General features: G+C 48.5%; 2 protein-coding genes and 1 long non-coding RNA gene across 4 annotated transcripts in view; 1 reads left to right on the forward strand and 2 right to left on the reverse strand.

The window, feature by feature from the left end:
* Nucleotides 1-2432, forward strand: part of SCFD2 (sec1 family domain containing 2) — a 392631-nt gene extending 390199 nt beyond the window's left edge. Inside the window, exon 9 of the mRNA XM_061145974.1 lies at nt 336-2432. Coding sequence (XP_061001957.1) covers nt 336-428 — 93 coding nt within the window. The 3' untranslated portion in view covers nt 429-2432. The remainder of the gene's footprint in view (nt 1-335) is intronic.
* A 3519-nt stretch (nt 2433-5951) lies between these two features.
* Nucleotides 5952-10428, reverse strand: RASL11B (RAS like family 11 member B). The gene is made up of 4 exons (XM_061145976.1): nt 10107-10428; nt 9422-9478; nt 8187-8263; nt 5952-7413 (listed from the first exon to the last, which is right to left on the reverse strand). Exons 1-4 carry the CDS (start codon nt 10246-10248, stop codon nt 6943-6945), a joined length of 747 nt encoding a protein of 248 aa, XP_061001959.1. The 5' UTR covers nt 10249-10428; the 3' UTR covers nt 5952-6942.
* Nucleotides 10429-11006: 578 nt separating this feature from the next.
* LOC133058889 (uncharacterized) lies at nt 11007-12972 on the reverse strand. Of its 2 annotated transcripts, XR_009693419.1 has the most exons (4): nt 12843-12972; nt 12684-12760; nt 11809-11943; nt 11007-11263 (listed from the first exon to the last, which is right to left on the reverse strand). It is a non-coding gene; the product is annotated as an uncharacterized LOC133058889 (long non-coding RNA). The 2 variants fall into 2 exon arrangements; XR_009693418.1 differs by lacking the exon at nt 11007-11263 and having other exon boundaries at nt 11700-11943.
* Between the last annotated feature and the right edge of the window lie 6896 nt (nt 12973-19868).

A 19868-nucleotide genomic window follows, 5' to 3' on the forward strand; every position in this document is an offset into this window, starting at 1 on the left:
TCAGATTACCAGATCACGAAGCAAAGGTCTGATTGAGTGCAACTAAGCAGCGAGGCAGTGGCTAGGCTTGGCCCTGCCCAGTGCCCACTGGCCCAAGGCTTGGCAGACGCAGCCCCCGTCCTGCAAGCTGCCCTTCCCAGCCTGCGTTCCCCTCCTTCCACCTGGGACTCGAGAACCCAGTGGCATTCCAGCGGCTGCCTTCTGCCTTTTCCTCCACAGCATCCACTCTGTGCCTTCCCCTCAAAGAAGTGTGTTGCATTTTATTTCTTGTTACCTAATAAGCTGGGATTGGCTCTCCTAATTGTCTGCAATGTGTTTGCTCCGCCCGTTGTCAGGTAATCGTGCTGTCCACGCGACTCCTAAAGCCGCTTAACATCCCTGAGCTGTTGTTTGCGACTGACCGGCTGCATCCAGACCTTGGCTTCTGAGCGTCTCCCAAGAAGATGAGCCCTACCTGAGCTGGAAACCCCAGTACTGTTATCTGTCTCCATCCAATGCCTCCCAAACCAGTCTCCCTGTTATTAATCATGGTTATGACTAAATGTTGCCCAAAGGATCTTCGTAACCACACAGTGAAGTATTGCTGAGATTTTTTTTTTTTTTAATTGTTTTTCTAAAGGCATCAAACTGCCTTTCACCTGGCCTAATTCATGATAATGCCCATTTATCCTTACCCCTCTGTCTGTGATCTTTCTAATTCCACCTGCAAGTTTGTTCATTCTAAACAAGTGCCTGTTGGTGAGTGTTGGTAGATTACAAGCCGTTTGATCTGTACTTGGTCTAGGAGAAGTTAGACATGCTTTAGAATCATGGGTGTCAGGAAAGTTTGGTTTTCAAGATAATGTAGCTGAGGAGGGAACGTTGCGAATGGGATCTAAGGCTTTGTTTCTCTCTTGATCTGAGACATTTCTGAACAGGGGAGGAAAGGAGGGGGGCGGTAGGGCAGTGCCGATCGTCTGCCTCTGTTGTAAATCTCCTGCCTTTTACAAAGAGCTGCATTGTTCCTGTCTGCTTACTGGGCAGGGCTGCCAGCCTGCCTGGAACAGGAGTGGGGGAGAGGTTGATTGGAGCACTGTGACTGCACATAAAAGGTTTCCCCTCCTCCCAGAGGAAGGCCCCAATAAAGATATCTGGTCCAGGAGGTCTAGGTTGGAACCCTACCCCTTATGACTTATGATTTCACATTTCTACTGATTACACATTTCTACTTCTTTCTTTTCTGTGAATCTTAGTCTTCCTTCTAGCCATAACAGAAAAGCCTAGACCCACAGAGTGGAATTGTTTAAGAACTCCAACAGAAAGGAACCTCTTGGAACCCATGCATGTGTAGGTGTATAGCTGATGGAAATTTCTAGCGTCTCCAAAAGATGTTTATAATAAAGAGGGAAAGCTGAAAAACAATGACTAGTGTGAATTAAACAGGTAGAAGAAATAAAATGTAAACCAAAATGTGTCTCTACTTATAGTTCTCTGCCACACACTACCATTTTATGAGAAAACTGTGAAGTTGGAAATCATTTTGAGATGTCATCAAAGCAGGTTTTCTTGACCCCGACATTCTTTATTTTGTCCAAGTATGTTTTCCACCTAACACTGGTTCTTTCATGGTGCTGAAATACTGGAGACCCCAGATGCTTCATTCATTCTACTCAGAAGTTTGAAATTGAGTAAGGGAGAAAATGGCAGATAGCCCCAAAGAAATGATCATTAAAGCAAAGATCACTCTTTTTAAAAATGAGTAAAGAATCTCTTGAATTCCCTGGCAGTCCAGTGGTTAGAACTTACCATCTTCCCTGCAGTGGTCTGGGCTCAATCCCTGGTCAGGGAACTAAGCACGGCCAATAAATTAACTAATTCATTAATAAAGTAAATAAGTAACCTGTTGTGGGTCTCCAGTCTGTATTCACTTGATCACTCATTCATTCCCAACTCCCCAGTGGCACGTGCCAGGCACTCCCCAACGTTCCAGGCCACAGCGGGGAAGGAGGCTCATCCTGGACTCCGTGTTTCTCACAGAATGACCATCTGGTGCTTTTCCTGATGCCTGGGCCCTGCGAGAGGATCTGCTCAAGGTTAAGTTTTAAACCATATGTCTATATGCAAAGGAAACTTTCAGGAAATACAAAACTCCAACTGCTAACAAGCAGTTCCCTCTGGGAAGGAGTCTATTATAGGAGGACTAGGAAAAGGGAATGCCTCACTCTCAATATATTTGTGTCATTTGAATATTTTCACAGTAGATGTATTGATATATTACTCTTGGGCCTTTAATGTATTTTTACAAGTTGATTTTCTCTTGTATAAAAAGAATCTTCCAAAGCTTCTAACCTGAAGTGGTAAACAAAGGAAGTTTCTGATTGTAAATGTTACCCATCATCAGTTACTGTGTTCTCCAAATGCTCACAATACTAGATTAAATATAGCCAAATGCAGTGTCTGAGTGTGTGTGTGTGGGGGGGGGGGGGGGGGGGGCATCAAAAGTTTAGTTTATAATCATCTTTTTCCATCTCTGGGGTCACCGGTTATAGAAACTGAGCTAGGCAGACATCAGATAGCAGAAGGCTCTGGAGGAAAGGTGAGCTGAAAGAAGATCGTGGTGACCAGAGTTTGCTTTGAATAAAAAGGTCGGAGGCATAGGACAGGGTGCTGCTCCTTGAATGAAAAGCAGGAGCAAAATGAAGACTCGGTGTCAATCCTGCAAAGCGCCTTCAGCAGATAAGGAAAGAGCAGGGACTCCAGAAGTAGCACATCTGGCCCTGGGTGGAGGATGGGGTGGGGGGTGCAGGGAACAGCTGTGCTCTTGGCATCCTGTGAAGCTGCGGTGGTTAGAACAGAGCTCCCAGCCTTGTCTGGGTTTGAGTCTCGGCTTGCCACTCCCAGCAGTGTGACCTCCAGGCCTCGGTGCCCCCATCTGTAAACTCCAGGTGGTAATAATGAGCAGTCCCCTCCTCGTGAGAGGGCTGCTGTGGGAGGATCCCATCCCTAACACAGCTAGCCTGTGGCGCTGAGCAGGGTGCGTTTTCACTCCTGGTTTATTTATTGTAACAGATAAAGCTCTGTAACTCCTAGTGGCCTTTTCCAAGGACCATCCTGACTTACCAGCAAAGACTCAGCGGGGCAGCCCCACACCGCCACCCCACACCGGAGTTACCCAAGGGCTCATTCCTAAGGGATTTCACCACAAGCTTGAGCAACAGCTTTACCCTCCGCAGGGTATAAAGTGAATGTTGAAATCTCACTTTTCACCAGCACGAGGGGCTCCCTGCAGGCAGGCCCTCAGCTCTGGAACCGGGGATTCGGGCAGGGTGGTGGCCAGGAGCACTCAGCCACCTCAGCCCACGACTCAGGGCCAGGCCGGCTGTAGAGTGCTCGGATGGTTTTGATTTGCAGCAGGGAGGAAAAGCCAGACATCTCTACAGACGAGGATCCGGTGCTGAGGCAGACGGGCTATGGGCCATGCTGGCCCCCGCGCCGGCCTGGACGTCTTTATTACTGACCTGGGACTGGAGGCCAGTGAGCAGCTAGCTGATGGCAAGAGCAGATGTGGCCTTGGCAGCCAGGCAGGCCCGGGCCAGGGAGGAGCCACGAGCCGGGGGTAGCAACGAGGAGGCTAAGGCAAGCCTGATGAAGAACACGGGGCCAGGATGGGCAGAACCCGCCTCTGCAAGCCAGAGGCAGAAAAGCGACGGTGGCTTGCTTAGGGGGGCCGGAGCTGCCAAGTCCTGAGCTGGCCGCCTGGCGTCTGGGCGTCAGGCAGACCTGGGTGGAGTCTTGAATCTGAATCTGCCACTTAGGAGCTCATTTTTCTGAGCCTACCTTCTCTGCATCTGCAGAAGGGACTAAAGATGGACTGTGGGGTTGGTGTGGACAATGAAAGTTATTTCAAATCCCCCTCCAGTGCTGGGGACGTAGGTTTTCAGTCAAGAGAAACAATGACTGGCTGTGTGATCCCAGCTTTCATCTCTCCGACTCTCAGGTTTCTCATCTTTAAACTGGAAGTGTTATCATTACCTTCCTTGCAGGATTCTTCAAAAGATTAAAGGAGATGGATTATAGTCTGGCACACTGTAAATGCTCAGTAATTCCGATTCCTTTCTTTACTCCCCTGAACACACACACACCTCTCCCTCCTTCTACCCAGGTGGCAGGGAGGCCATCCCCTACCTAGGTAGGAGGGGACCATCCTCGGTGCCACGTGATTGCAGATCAGATACTAAAAACAAACGAGGGATTCAGAGATACCATGAAAGAGAGGAACAAAGGTAATGAAATAGGAAGATAAATTCGTGAGAAGAAAACATGGTGTACTCTAGAACTGTAAATAGTCAAGTCAGCCTGAGACAGTGGACAGGAATGGAACGCAGGTGGTTTCCAGCCAGGGGTCAATCCCTCTCTTCCAGAGTGGCCTCCAGCGAAGCATTATCCCCAGGATGGATGAGAACCCTGAGACTCTTAAGCCCGAATTTCTGAAAGGAAGTTCGAGACCGAGTCCAGTGCGGTGGGGAGTGAGGGGCAATGGAGAAGTGCCAGGAGGTCAGGAAGGCCAGCTCATGAGGGGGGAGGAGAGCTCTGCCCGAGCGCTGCAGATTCCCGGAGCAGGTGGGATGGACAGGGAGGCAGCCAGGCGCCGCTCACAAACAAAGGATGCCCAGCGCTGCTCAGCACCACTGCAAGATAAAGCCCCGGGGAAAACTCATCTTTATTTCCAGGAAATGGGCAGAAGACCATTGTTAAGCATATAAAGATGAACCGCTCAATCACTGGACATTACTAATATAGCCACATAGGATGAATAAAATCAAACGTGAGCAGAATCTAGTCAGAGATCCTTGTCACTGCCTTTGAAAGGAGATATATTTAGAATCTCCCATGAGCACCGTTCCCTCCCTGTCCCCAATACTTTCTCAGAGGTTAGGTTAGGTTTGAAGTGTAGAAAACTGCCCTCCACCTAAGGAAGGTGTAGGGCATAGCCAGAAGCCCTGTCAAGAGCAGGCAGGACATTCACCCTTTGGGAAAACAGATTTGAGAGTCTGACGTTGTCCCATAGTAGACCCTCAGCTCTTCATTATGGCTGCTTCCCTCCGGCCCGAGGCCCCACACATGCAGCAGTGGCCCGCATATGAAATGCTGTGAAGGAGTAAGAACATTGAATATAGTCAGAAGATATTGATTCATGCCCTTTCTGTGAACTCAAGGACATCACTCTAAACTCAGAGCCTGTTTCTCTCACCTGTAGAAACAGTGATATTTCCTCCCCTGCCCTCCCCACAGGGTTATCCTGAGGGTTACATGAGATCAGATATGTGAAAGCACTCTCAAATACAAGGTGTAATTATTTGCCCGTAAACGTGGTGACTCACCTGGCTTGTATGAAAGTTCTCCCTGGCCCAGTGGAAGCAGATGAGAGTTTTAGCACGTCGCCTGGGGAAGGTGCCACAGGAAGGGGTTCCTGAACCGCCCCGCATCAATGGCTGTGAGTTTCTACAACATGAGAAAAATGTGACTTTTCGAAAGCGGGATACCCAATGAAGGCTCGCCAGATAGGGCAAATAATAAGCAGTGGTCTTGTGTAAGAGCATGATCTTCCATGGCTTAGCCAGGATATCTCTTATCAGCTTAAAATATAAACCCAGGCCTCTGTCTTAGGTTTCCCTGGAGGATCAGGAAGGAAATGAATAGATGTGTTACTCTTGACTAGACAGCAGCAAACCAGAATTTACAAGCTCAAAGGCCAGGGCCTTTGACAAGTTATCTAACTTGTTTTCAAGTTTGTTTCCTCATCTGTAAAACAGGGATAAGAATAGAATGCGCCTCAGTGGTTTGTTGGGAGACTCCAGGGCTCACCCCAGGAAGGCAGAATGCCCCCTCGACGTGCCTGAGAAACACTAGGTGCTGAGACATACAGTCTGAAGGACAAAAGACAAACATTTCAATCAAGACCAAGTCAGATGTCTGCCCTTTTAAAATGAGCTTTATTGTACATAAAATAAATTAATTACAGTTTAAGCCAAAGCATGAGTGGCTTTTTAAAGTGCATCTGTGTCGGGGATTCGGCAGTCGCCCCTGCATCTGTTCGCTTGCTGTAAGATAGTGTTTCCACAGTTAAGCCACAACTCGGCCAGCTCTGGAAAAACCCGGCGTCATTGCTGTGTTTACACAAATCACACCAAAATCAACTGGACACATTTTGTTTTTCTGTACCTGAAGAAACAATCTGAAAAAAAAAAATTATACAGCCTCACAATTACTCAAAAGTCTGGGGCTGAAGAGTTTGTGCTCTCAACCAGCCAACACTTTCCCAACTCAGCATCCTCACACTGTTCTGAGCCCAGAAGCTTACACATGTCTGCATATATAACATTCGGCCCATAAACTCCACTCTTTCTAGTAGGGTGGAGGTAGCATTTTCTTCTTTTTCTTTAAAAAAAAAAAAAGAAAGAAAGAAATCTGAGTATCCTTCAGGTTTGAAAGTCATTCTATAAGGAAGAGTATTCCAGAGACACATACTTGTATTAAAAAATCAATTCTTTCTCTTGGGGGGAGAAAAAGAAAGAAGAAGAAGAAAAAAAAAGGAAAGTCTGTGAATGCTTAATCTGTTCTTTCATTCCCACTGTAAATCACATCAATATATTGGGTGAATCTACAACTGACTGTCATTTACAAGGTAGTTAACAAAATCCCAAGCCATCACCCAACCCCTCCCCGCTCCAGAAGGAAAGCTGTGGAGGCTGTTTGGCGTCATCAGAGGTGGCTCATTCACGGCGCATCAGTTCTGTCCCCCTGCTCAGGACAACACTTCCTCTCCTGGAGCGATTCAACAGGCCCTCCTGGCCTCTCCGCTCCAGCCCTTCCTGTGACCACAAGTAACCGCCAGCGTCCAACGTTCCTGCATCACCCCGGACCCCTTCCCGGGAAGACCAAACCCCCTCGAGCAGCCCTGCTTCAGACGGAGGTGACAGTCCTGACTTTGGCCGAGAGGGCTTGCTTGAATCTCCGCTTCAGGTCCTGCATGTTGGGGGACTTGGGCCGAGGGATGAGGGAGGTCCGTCGCTTCTCCGGCGTACCGCTGGGCTGCTGCTTGTGACTCACTTCTTTGCACAGCACATGGAAAGCGTTGTAGACGTCGTTGTCATTCTCGCTGACGGACACCTCATAGAAGGAGCAGCCCAGCACGCCGGCCAGCTGCAGTCCGAGCTGAGGGTCCACCTGCTTGACGTGCAGCAGGTCAGCCTTGTTGGCCACGACCACCACGGGCAGCCGGGTGCCCAGGTGCAGCTGCTGCACGTGCTGGTGGAGCTGGCTGGTGAGCTCATAGCTCTTGTAGTCAGTGATGGAGAAGACGATCACCACGGCGTCCGCCCAGCGGATGCACCTGTTCAGCTGCTCGCTGCAGCTCAGGCCGTTCTCGTGGACCTGGAAGAGACGGGTGAGAGCGAGATGAAGGGCAAGGGCCAGAGAGAGCCCTGGCTCAGCTACATAGCATTCAAAAGAGCCCTGGGCAAGAGCACCAGGTTGCAGGCCGTCAACAAGTTCTATCCCCCCACACTTTAGCTTTCTCGACAATATGTTGATCCAGCTGCATGGAGCTGGAATAAATAACAGAGCAGCTCACCACACTCAAGTGGAAAATTGACCTGCAGAGAACTCCATGCAGAGAGAGACTTTGTAGTTGCACAAAATGGGAAATTAACTGGCTAGACAGTAAGTCTGGGGAAGTAAAGATAGGAGCTGGAAGCATTTAAACCTGGATAACTGCCCAGTTCAAGAGGGAAAACACACACACACACTAGCATGGCTCTTTGTCTATAGAGTAACTTTCTACAGTGTAAGAGTGATTCTGAGGATTTGGAGACGATACCTAGATGTTTGATTTTTAATGCCAAAAACATAAATGTAAAAACTGACCTTTTAAACCCTCGCACGGGCATTCTGCCAAATCCAAGTGTGTTTGGTTTGGTCTTTCCTGCTGAGTAAAATCGTCCTAGAAGATTTCTGCCCCTTTAGCCAAGTCTCCCATCTAGGCTAAGACTGATCAACAGCCAGATACAACTGAAGTGTCAAGCAATATATAAAAGCCTAGACTTGACTCCCCAGGTTCCTTTCCTTCTTCGGCACAGGTACTTTGAAAACAGAACAGGAGCCAGGCAGACTCCCCTTAGACTTAGTCGCGTATCTCAGACACTCACCTGAATACCTGGAGTGTCTTGCACCTGAATAGCCAGCGTTTCACCTTCTATTTGGACTTGTCTGGTATAGAGATTACCTATAAAGGGGAAAAAAAAGATTATGTCCTTCCTTCTTATACAACTTTTAAAACATTGTAGGGAGGAACAAAAAATTGTAGGATAATTTTTACTTAGAAATTATAACCTGAACCAATGCACAAAATCAGCTATAGTCTATTCTATTTAATGGACTTATTTCAGATGTTTTTTTTAAAACAACTGCAGTTTCAACCCTGCATAGGCAGGTTTATTAAAACCAGGACAAAGCTTGTTATGTTCTTGGAAACTTAATTGCCTAATTTTAAACAAAACTTACATGTTGAGAGAATTTCCTTGGAAAAAGATGTTCTTGTTCTATTTTCATACTCATCGCTCTTTGGCACCAATTTATTTTTTAGCCATTAGATATAATGGCTTAGTGGGCAGATCTTGTCAGTAAATTCACAGCCAACATCATCAATTGGAATAAAATTGTAACATAACATAGCTGACTCTACATCAAAGCAGAAGGCTGCCATGCCTTATCTGGGGATGGTTTATATAGTACATGTGAAGTAATCCCCTGTAGGTACTTCATATGGTCTAAGGACTTAAGCAATTTGCTAGCAGAGCATAGGTAGAAAGCCCTTAAGCCTCCCCAGTGGATATCCTTAATCACAGGGATTGAAAGGATGTCCAATCATTTATTCAGGAACTCTCCTCCTAAACTTTTACCATGTAGTTATTTTTCTTTGTTAAGAAAAGAGAACTTTAGGTTTACAACTGCGCTCCTTTGGCCTCTGCTTTAAAAGGTCACCTCTGAAAGGCAGCCAACAGAGAAGGCCAGGGGTGGGGGTAGGCGCTGGCCATCTTTTTTTTTTTTTTTCTTTTTTATGACTTTTGCAGGAGTGTTTTGAAGGGAGAGGCTCTTGAGTACAAAGGGTGCTTCCAACTGGGGTCCCTATAGTTAAAACATACCAAGGAGAATACTTTCAGGCACTTGATAAAATGATGAATGGGCTTGGAATGGAATGAGGCCAGATGGCAGTTATGGGAGGTGGGGGGGGCACACAGGAGGGGGGTAGGAAAGTTGGAAGTGGCAGGATCCCGGTGCTCTGGCTGTCACTCTGAAGGAACCTGCCTGGTAGACACTTAAAAAATGAGAACAGCAGTACTAGTGCAGGCTGAGAGCACTTTCTTCAAATACATTTCCTCACCTGCGTTTCTTTCATAGTCGCCGATGAATCGTTTGGTGAGGAACCGGACCACGAGAGCTGCAGGTCAGAAAAGAGAAAGGAAAGGGGCTTAGCCTTGGCACAAGAAGTTAGATTGGTCTCCCTCCCCCAACCCCCACGCTAAAAAACAACTCTCAGGGAAAGCCAGCCACCAAGTGAAATTCCTACCCTGCAGCGCCCCGACCCTAGTTCCAGACACAACGGCGAGGGGCTAGGAGGCATTGTGAATTACGGCTCTGTCCAGCTGGAAGGGTCATTTGGCCCACCCCCATTCTCCGAGCCCGGCCGAGCCACACCTAAGCCTGCCCGCAGACAAACGTCTTTCCTAACCTTAAAGAGCTCCAGGAAGGGTTACGTTCACTACCTCCCCTTCCTGTGCCAGGGGCTCAAAACCCCAAAACTTCGAATCCCAGTTGTGTCGGTTGTGTAGAGGGCCGTCAAGCCATTTAGGATCAGTTTGTTTCCCTCATCTGATGAAGGAGGGGGTAGTGGAAACGAAGCTGTCTAAGGTCCTTCCCGAGGGACCGCTGGTCAATAGGAGAGGGTGGGAGGTCCGGTTGCAGCTCCAACCTCTACTCCAAGGCCGGTTTAGTCGCAACTGCCAGCGGGGGCAGCCGAACTCCAGACCGAGAGTTAAGCGGGTTCTCGCCGGAGCGCGAGGACTCACCAGTCTTGCCCACGCCACTGGCGCCCACCACGGCAATCTTGACCAGGCGGCGGCCCGCGGCCCCCAGGCAGCAATCGGCTGCGGCTGCGCTGCCCGGGGCGGGGTACTCGGCGATGGTGCACATGTTCTGAATGAGGCGCATCGCCGCTTCGGCCGGGGCTTCACCGCGGGCAACGGGACCTGCAGGGCAGGAAGACGATCGCACTGCGCGACAGCGGCGGGAGGACCAGGCAGAGGACTCCGCGGTTGAAAAAGAAAGGGGGGGAAAAAAATAAAAAGCACCGGAGAGGACGCGGCGGCCAACTAGCGCAGGCTCAGGCTCCGGGCTGGGACTGCAGCCGGGTTGCGCGCGCGCTGTTTTCTCCGCGACCGGCCCCACCCCTTGCTTCCCGCGGCCAATCGCGGGGCGTCCTGCGCGAGGCCCCGCCCACGGCGCCGCTCCGCGCGCGCCGCGCCCCTGGGGTCTCCCGGAGCCAGTGCGGGGCCCCGTGAGGCGCGGGGGAAATGGGGCAGGCAGCCTGGCAGGGGGCAGCGGGGACTGCAGGCGACCGCGCAGCCAATGGCGGGCGCCGGCGGGCGCGGGCCTAGGTCCCGCTGCGCCGACACGGGGCAGATGCTGTGGCTGTGGGGTTGGGGGCGCCTCGGTTCCGGGAAGAGGGGCTGGGTCTGGGATCGGCGGTGGAGAGTCTGCAGCCTGTCTGCCTGCCTGCCCACAGGAGCGCCGCCCCGGTCCCGCATGAGCTTTCCTAGGCATCTGCACCCGCCCGGATGCCCAGCCCGCCCGCCTATTCCCGGCGGCCTGCGGACCTCTGGGCCCAGCCCCGCCCACCCTCGGGGAACCTGCGCCCGGGAGGCCGGGGCCGCTGGGGTGCGAGCGCTCGGGGTCTCTCGTCTGGCTGTCCAGCTGCGCGCTTGTCCACTACGTTCGGAAGACATTGACTCGGGTGCCTCTGGGGCGGCATCCCGGGTCACAGATTTGACTACAGTGGCAGTCTGTTAAAGGACCCGGTACCCACTCCCACTTTGACGTTGACTTTGGCGGGTTGAGGGGTGGGAAATAAAGTCACCCTTCTTGTTCTACCTCTTCTTGGCCGAGTGACAAGCTCACGTGAACACACATATGGTCTGGTGCGTGTACAGCACACCCAGAGGCAAATCTAGAAGTAATTATAGAACAAGCTTTCTAGCGCCTCACACACATCACACCTCCTCCAGGAGCTGTGAAAAGGAAAGAAACGGTTGCCCCAGCTGTCACGGGATACTGACCAGATTGGGAGGCAAACAGCATCTGAACCTAGTCTCTGGTTATGAGGAATGGCAAGATCAGTTAAGTGACTTGATGCCAGTTTGCGCTCATGAAATCCCAAGCTCCAACCCCTCACATCCTCACCAAGGAAAGGCATCTGACTCCCCCATGCAAGCAACGTTCTGTAGCTGGAACTGCTGCACAATGTCACCAGACACTCAGGCTGACCGCTTACCCATCCCCCAATCTCACCCCATCTCCTCACTACCCCCCTAACCTTGCCGGCCCCCAAATCTTCCAGAGGCTTTTATCCTAGAGGTATATGAGAGCAAACACCATGGCCCTGTGTCCACACCCACATTAAAGAATAAAACGTAAAAGTAAAGTAAACCAATTCCCTTATCTACACATCAGGCATCTAGTTCAACTCCCCCTTCCAACCTTGACTTCACTGACCAGGTATGTGACAGAATTTATGATGATGACCTAGTTCAGACGCTGAGATGAACTCTCTGGCCTGTCACGGTTTAGGTGTTTGCAGGAACTCAAGGACGAAAAAGGAGAGTAATCTCAAGTTGCTTGGCAGCAAGTCTGCTAGAAAAGGCAACATAATTAGCAAGACCTTAATATAGCCATAAATATAAGGAAAGACTGGCTTCTAGGGAGGTATCAAGAATGACAGAAATTCAGCCATTTGAGTCTGAAGGGAAAAGATATATCCAAAATGCACTATGTTTTTCTGTATGGTTTAACTCAAACTTGAATTTTGCTGTTCATAGACACTCCAAAGAAATGTGCCTTTTTTTTTCTTTGCCATAAAATCAAATTTAGGGAGACTGTAATTACAGGTAACCATGTACTTTTCAACCCACTCCCCCCTCCAAAAAAAGGCAATAGTTCTATCATGCTTACATGGTAAAATAATTGTGTACTCTATAAAGTTTTTGTTTCACTGTTTTTTATACACACACAGAGAGAGACATATAAAAGTTGTCAAGGGGAAATTTGCTTTGAATCATTTTAGCTTCTGGAGCTTGATTTTTCAGTACCATGAGCCTGTACCAAGCCTATGATTTTTCTGTCTGAAACACAAAGGCTGAATTTGGTATTCTTATTTTAGGTCTAAACGATCTGACTGTGCTTTAAAGAACACAGGAAGGAAAGGAAGAAGAAAAAGATGGGGGAAAGCTCTTCAGATTCCAAATATCAAGCAAAGAGCCTACCTACCTCCACCCGACCCTGCCTCAGACCATGACACTGGGAGTTACCCCTTCTCAGAAACACATAGAATTAATATAAACAAAGAGGAAGGAGCAGGAGAATTGATGTACCTTGAAGGCTTGTTTTATTCCAGGCTTCAGGTTAGGGATTTAACAAGCAAAAATCTCCTTTTTCCTTCGTGATGGTCCTGAAAGGTAGATGCCATCATTACTTCCCATTGCAGTTTTCTGTTGCTGCTTAGCAAACCACCCCCAGCCTTCATGTCTCACAGTTCTGTGGTTGACTGTGCTCAGCTTGGTGGTTCTCCCTTGGGGTATCTCGTGTTGTTGCAGTCAGATAGCAGCTGGGCTGGAGTCATCTGAAGCCTCATCTGGGCTGGACGTCTGAAATGGCTTCTTCACTGACATCTCTGCGTTTCAGCTGACATGGCTGAAACAGCTGGGGACTGGCCAGTATCTCTGTCTTCCTCTCAGTGTGGTTAGCTCAGGCTCGCTCACGGCATGGCAGTGGCTTCCTTTAGCAGGAGTGTTCTAAGGAAGGAAGCAGAAGCTGTCGATCTCTTAAGGCCTGTGCATGGCAACTGGCACAGCATCACTTCAGCTATATTGGTCCGTCCCAGAACCCACCCAGATTCAGGGACAAGGGGAACAGATCCTCCTTCCTGAAAAGCAGACATTGACATCCTCACCAGCTTTCCAAACATCTGATCCATTGCTCCTAAGCCTTCCATGGTATTTGGAAAAGACTAAAGGACTGAACAAGAGAAAAGGAAAGGTGCTTGCCTAAAGGAACAAGAAACACCCACTGGAGGCGAGTCTCCTGCATCTTCACTGAGGATGACTTGTAAGAGCCTTTCAATCATTCTATTTTAAAAATTAAGAAGAACCATGGCTCAGAAGCAGCATCTGGATGAAAGAGGGGAAAGAATTCATTTTGAGCTACTCATTTTCTAAGAGCTTTCTGAGTGTGGAAATAGCACCAGATGGAAGTAAGTGTATAGAGGGTTTTTGCCCAATGGCCCTGTGCACTATGTTGAATGTCTTGCAGTTCTGTGCATTCCACTGCAGGGTACACAGTGGGGGCACAATGATTTTTTTAAATTGTCAACCTTCTCTTTAGCAGAGGCTGGACTGAAAGAATAACTCAGCTCAAGAGACAAAAGAGGGAAGGCAGATTGGAAATCAAATAAAAAGGATACATGCACACATACACATACCTCTCGCCATTAGAAAGATTACCTATTGACCAGAACAATATAACATTGAAAAAAGTTAAGATCTTTAAGTTCCTCAAATGGGCCTTCCCTCCCCTCTACATACCTTGGTTAGTTTCTATGGTAGCGAATGACCCACACTCCCCACCCCCCTTTCCACACTCAGGGAGAAAGAAGAACTAGTGTTCTGCAATTGTAATCCCTTGCTGCTCTACCAGATTTTATCTTTCTTATTCTGGAAGATTTCCTCCACTCTCTTTCTCTACTTCAATATAGTGTGTAAAGTGAAGGTAAGAGAAAAAGTGGAGATAATCCTCCTTGTCCTTCAGGGCAAAATTGGAGATTTTCTTCTCCTCTCAATGATTTATATCTTAAAGCCTAAGTTGTTTTTTTCTGACAACATAGAACACCTATTTGATAAGTAATCTGATGACAGTGGGGCTCCCCAGGTGGTGCTAGTGGTAAGGAACCCACCTGCCAATGCAGGAGACATAAGAGATGCGGGTTCAATCCCTGGGTCAGGAAGATCCCCTGGAGAAGGGAATGGCAACCCACTTCAATATTCTTGCCTGGAGAATCCCATGAACAGAAGAGCCTGGCAGGCTACAGTCCATAGGGTTGCAAAGAGTCAAACATGACTGAAGCAACTCAGCACACACACACTGATGACAATACTCAGAATATATTCAAGTTTTAAATATTACTTGGAGCAGCTAGTGAATTTCCACTGTGTTTTCGTGGAAAGTAAGAAAACTCACAGGGTGCATTTTCCCAAAGCCTTTTAAAACATTGAGCATTAGGAACTGACTGCATTAGTTCCTAATTATTAGGACTGCATATTATTAGTTCCAGGACTGCATTATCAATAAAGCCATGATTCGGGCTCCCTTAGTTAAATGAAAAGTCTTGCAATATTGGCACTGGACACTTAATTTTCTCTAAGATCGTTTTCTTCTTCTTTTCCCCAGTGCAAAGAATCCTGCAAGCATGCAAGGATCCTGCCCCTTCTCTCTCCAACCCATCATTTGCCCAGAAGACTAAGGAGCGAAGAGGAATAAGAATTGGTCCTGCAGGAGTGATGCTCTTGGGATATTGACAGGATTCTAAGATCAGGTGATAAACATAAGAAGAAACGGTTCAGAAAGAATCTGACAATTGAGCCAATTGTTTAGTAGAATCATTGGTTCCAAATTCCTAAGCAGATTGGACACACCTAATATTTGCCCTCTAACTTTTCTTAGGGTGCTTAAAAGGTCACCTCAGAACACTATAGTCATCCTTATTTGTCTTTGCAGAGAAAGCAAAACCACTCCCCACAGCCTCAGCTTCTAAGGTGAGAAGCTAAAAGGAAATTAAAACTTCATAAATATCCACCCATGTTATGAGAGAACAAACTTCTACTTCCCTTCATTCCAAGATCACCTATACGGTGGAATTAACAGGACTGAAGTCTTGTTTGGGGCCAAAGCTACTGATTCTCACTGCTTTAATTAGCTCTCAAAATCACAGGAACCATCAAATACTTTCTAAGCCCTAATTAGCATCTCTGGCTCAGGCCATTCAGGAGTGTCTAAAATATCGCAGGTCATACTGTGAATTGTAGAAATGGGGCCCCAGGTTAGCCGAGATAGGTAAGTTACTTGGTTCATGAAATATAAATCATGATGTGATCATTTCTTAAACAAGCTTGAAATTCAGTCACTGCCAAAAAATAAGAAAACATTTTCATTCCAACAGAACTCTGTGAGAGGTTAGGATTTGCACCAAGATATTTGCCTTGTTAATGCATCTCCCTTCTGATTAAAAAAGAAAATGGATAGCAGATGAGAAAAACGTGATGCGATCGCTTTTAGGAAATGCACAAATGACTCATGTACTCACTTGATTTGACAAGGGTACTGGTTTCTATATAAAGAAGCAACCTAGTCCCAAAATAGAGCTTCACACAGCAGAATGTAGCTCAGAGAGGAATTACACATTCCAAGCCTGAGGAACATGAAGCTTGGTATGCTGGGCCATCTCTGCCGGGAATGTTGTGTGAAGTCCATTATTAATTCATGTGGAATGTAAAGCTAGCCGCTCCATGACCTTAGCGTTTGTCAAGCTAGGAAAACTCCAGTGTAGCCTGAGACAGTTCTTACCTTGCTCTAAAAGCAAACAACAATGACTTAATTTTTTTTTCTTTTGCAGAGAATATGTGGTGGTGGTTTAGTCGCTAAGTCGTGTCTGACTCTTTGCAACCTGTGGACTGTAGCCCGCCAGGCTCCTCTGTCCACAGGACTCTCCAGACAAGGATACTGGAGTGGGCTGCCATGCCCTCCTCCAGGGGCTCTTCCAGGCCCAGGAATTGAACCTGGATCTCTTGCACTGCAGGCAGATTCTTTACCAACTGAGCCACCAGGGAAGCACCTAAAGAATGTGTACTCCCATATTAACTAAAAAATATGTTTAGCTCAACAGTAAATAAATTATAACAGTTTTTGTGCCGTATATACATTGAATATCCATTGAGATTAGGCATGTGAAAATGCTCTGTAAATTATAAAGGTTTAATACTTTTATATCTTCATGATGAGAATGAAGCAGAGTAATTTTCCAGCCTGGATCATCCCATAATCAGTTGTTGGGAAGTAGTCCATTGACAATGGGCTTTCCAGGTAGTGCTGGTGATGAAGAATCCACCTGCCAATATAGGAGACATGAGAGATGCAGTCTCCATCCCTGGGTCAGGAAGACACCTGGAGGAGGGCATGGCAACCCACTCCAGTATTCTTGTCTGGAGAATCCCATGGACAGAGGACCCTGGTGGGCTACAGTCCATGGGGTCGCAAAGAGTCAGACACGACTGAAGCGACTTAGCACACACAAGTCTATTTACATTTCAGTCAATCCTCCCTCAAATCCCTCTTTACCTGGGCCTAAATGTGGAGCTAGGCTGCAAAGAGCGAGGCTGAATAAAGCCTTTCTTGTGTTTATTTGTCAAAACATCCAGCCAAGGCATTCCTCTCTCCCTATCTGCAGGCAAGAGGTGGAATCATGTCTTTTGGACCAGCCAGTATACTGCTTATGAAGCAGACCCACTCTGACTCTAGGGCAGAATGTGGCCGGCTCCTTGAGGTCATGGCGCGCACCCAGCCCAAGAGCATGTGGAGAGCGATTTCCAGGCGGCTGTGCTGTACAGCGGCCCGCCCGGGGATTCCTCACATGGGCCAAGCAGCATCATCAAGGAGCCCTAAGCAGCTTCTCCCTCGTTATTGTGAAACAGCCTTGACCTACAGGAGGCCCTTCCGTGGTATGACCTGTCCTGCTCCTCCATCCTTCCTCCCCAGTTCACTCAGCGGGCCCAGGGCCACTGGAATATGCCCCAGCGTGCTGTATCCTTCACCCTTCATGCTACACTCTTTGCTTGTTTCTTGTCCAGCTCTCCACTCCGGAGTGTAAGCCCCACGCAGTAGAGATGTGTTGCTCCGTCTCCAGAACCCAGAAGCAGGCGCGTCGCACGTGCTCCCGCTTACTCATCTTTGTGCTCAGTCGCTCAGTCGTGTCCGCCTGTTTGCAATCCCATGGACTGTGGCCCGCCAGGCTCCTCTGTCCAGAGGGTTCTCCAGGGAAGAATACTGGAGTGAGTTGCCATGCCCTCCTCCAGGGGCTCTTCCCAGCCCAGGGATCGAACCTGGGTCTCCTGAATTTCAGGTGGACTCTTTACATCTGAAGCACCAAGGAAGCCCACTAACCCTTATAGGTATTGTGAAAAGTGAACAGATGAAAGAATCTGTGCATTTTCTATGGACTGAGGAAGGAGGTGGTGAAGAGAGCCTGGGACGCTAGAACCGTGGATGGGAATGGTGGGGGAGTCAGGACCAGAGAGGGCACAGAAAGGGGAGTGGGGAGGAGAACACAGATGGAGAAGGCGTCAGAGGTGAGGCAGGCTCCCCGGCTGCTCCAGGCTCTGACTCAGCCTTGGCTCACTGTTTCCACTGATGCCAGGAGACGGACCAAGAGGGTGGCTTTGGACTAAGAGGATGGCTTTGCAGTCAGAGGTTCCTGTCAGGTGGAGAAGATGGAGAGGGTGCTACGGCTGGCTGACTAGGGGCTTGGGCAGCAGAATTGAGGCCAATGGCCCCCAGACTCGGGGAGAGGACGAGGAAATGACAGGAGGTGCTGAGGATAGCTCAAGGAGAACACAACAGGCAAGTCAAATCCACTGAAACGCTTCAGAATCCAAAGGACCAGCTAAAACGAGAACAGGAATATGGGGGGTGTGGCCCAAGCAAAAACATTCCACGCGGGTAAGAAGAAGCAGAGAAAGGGGTATGGCATCTCAGGGAGCTAAGGGGGTGAGTTTATCTGGGATTTGGATGGGCAGGTGATTCTGGAATCTACATGGGCAGGTTGTCTGTGAGGAGGGAGAGAGTAATGGTGAGTGACTCTAGGACCTTCCCGGCGGCCAGTCCCTGTGCTACACAGCCAGCCTCCAGTCTGTGCAGAGACAGGCAGGCTGGACCGTAAGCTCACAGGGGCCAGGACTGTATTCTCTGTGCCTGGCAAGTGTCTGGCACAAACTGGTGGTGGTTGAGTTGCTAAGTCGTGTCTGACTCTTTTGTGACCCCACGGACTGTAAACCGCCAGTCTCCTCTATCCATGGGATTTTCCAGGCAAAAACACTGGAGTGGGTTGCCATTTCTTTCTCCAGGGGATCTTCCCAACCCAGCAATCAAACCTGGATCTCTTGCATTGCAGGCGAAGTCCTTATCAACTGAGCCACTGGGGAAGCAGGTCTCGGTAAATAGTTGCTGATTAAAATTAATGACTAGAGGAGATTTTGTGCAGGAACAGGTCCAATGTGGCTTTCTATCATTTATTGTCTCGTGTGGGTCTTAGCTTGGTCCTAAGGGGACTTATGTGCCTTCCCTGACAATGATAATCAATACTGATTAGGCATAGGCCACATCACAGGCACTGTTCCAAGTGCCCCATATGTATTGAGTCAGTTAATTGTCATCACAAACCCACAAGACAAGGCTAATACTGCTGTCTCCTTGTTTAACGACAGGCCCAGAAAAGCTCAGCGGTTTGCTCAAGATGACATAGGTAAAAAGTGGGAAAGGCGACGTCTGAACCCGGACAGTCTGGCTCCAGAGCCCTGCCACCCACAGCCTGCTGCCCACCGCTCAGCACTGTCCCACCGCCCCGGGGCCAAGTCCCCTCTATCCTCAGCCTTCATCGTGCTTGTTCATCTTCTGTGAAACTTGCAGGTGGAGGGGCTTTGTATTTGGAAGGGAAGATGTGAAATGCAAGGATGAGAGGGCAGCTGACTGGGGAAAGACTGGAGTCCCAAGTTCTGTGTGTTTGCTGTGTGGTGTAGCAGGAGTTGCAGCTGTTAAAGTGACTTCTCATATGTATTTAAAAATGGCTTCTCATGTCACCCACCAGGGTAAGAGCATTCCCAGATACAGCTACAGGGCAGAGATGTGACCAGGGTGTTACTGTGTCAGTTTAGGATCAGAGCCCAGAAAGTCAAGGATTGGTTCATCAGAAAAGCAACAAGGAAACAAACACTTTCAGCTTATTCCCAGGGTGGGAAGAGGAAAGAGCATCACTTCTTAAATTTAACTTAAACATTCAGTTCAACTATCTCTTCGTTTTGCCCAGAAGTCTCCAGGTCTGAAAAAGAGACTATAGTCAGCCCTTCACAACTATGGGTGCAAAACCCACAGAAACGGAGGGAAGACTTAGCATCTGTGGAGTTTGGCCACTGAGGGGCCTGCTGGAACCAATGTCCCACCGGTACTGGGGGACTGGGTACTTAGAAATGGGTCGATGGAGTAAAATTCCATGTAACCCCAACTGTAAGCCAGGTACTCTGCTTAAGGTACTTTAAAAAAGGAAAAGTGGCATTCGTCTATTTCTTTTTCCACCTCCTGTCCTTCTATTACATAACATCAACCCTATTCAGAGCAGAGAGAATGCCTCACAATAGGCCCGGTGCTCAGTGACCAGAAGCACATTTGCTGAACACTGGTGGCTTTTGACAAATGCCGCAGCCCTACTTGAGCGTTTAGTCATTCATAGGCCCTCTGAT

This window comes from Dama dama, chromosome 6, assembly GCF_033118175.1.
Source record: "Dama dama isolate Ldn47 chromosome 6, ASM3311817v1, whole genome shotgun sequence".
In the NCBI taxonomy this organism is placed as follows: Eukaryota; Metazoa; Chordata; class Mammalia; order Artiodactyla; family Cervidae; genus Dama; species Dama dama.

Coding starts and splice junctions, on each gene's coding strand:
- RASL11B (XM_061145976.1), bottom strand. CDS start 10,248: ATGCGCCTCATTCAGAACATGTGCACCATCGCCGAGTACCCCGCCCCG. Junction 9,479..10,106: donor CAGTGGCGTGGGCAAGACTG/GTGAGTCCTCGC, acceptor TCTGACCTGCAG/CTCTCGTGGTCCGGTTCCTC. Junction 7,414..8,186: donor AAGACACTCCAGGTATTCAG/GTGAGTGTCTGA, acceptor CGTCTCTTCCAG/GTCCACGAGAACGGCCTGAG.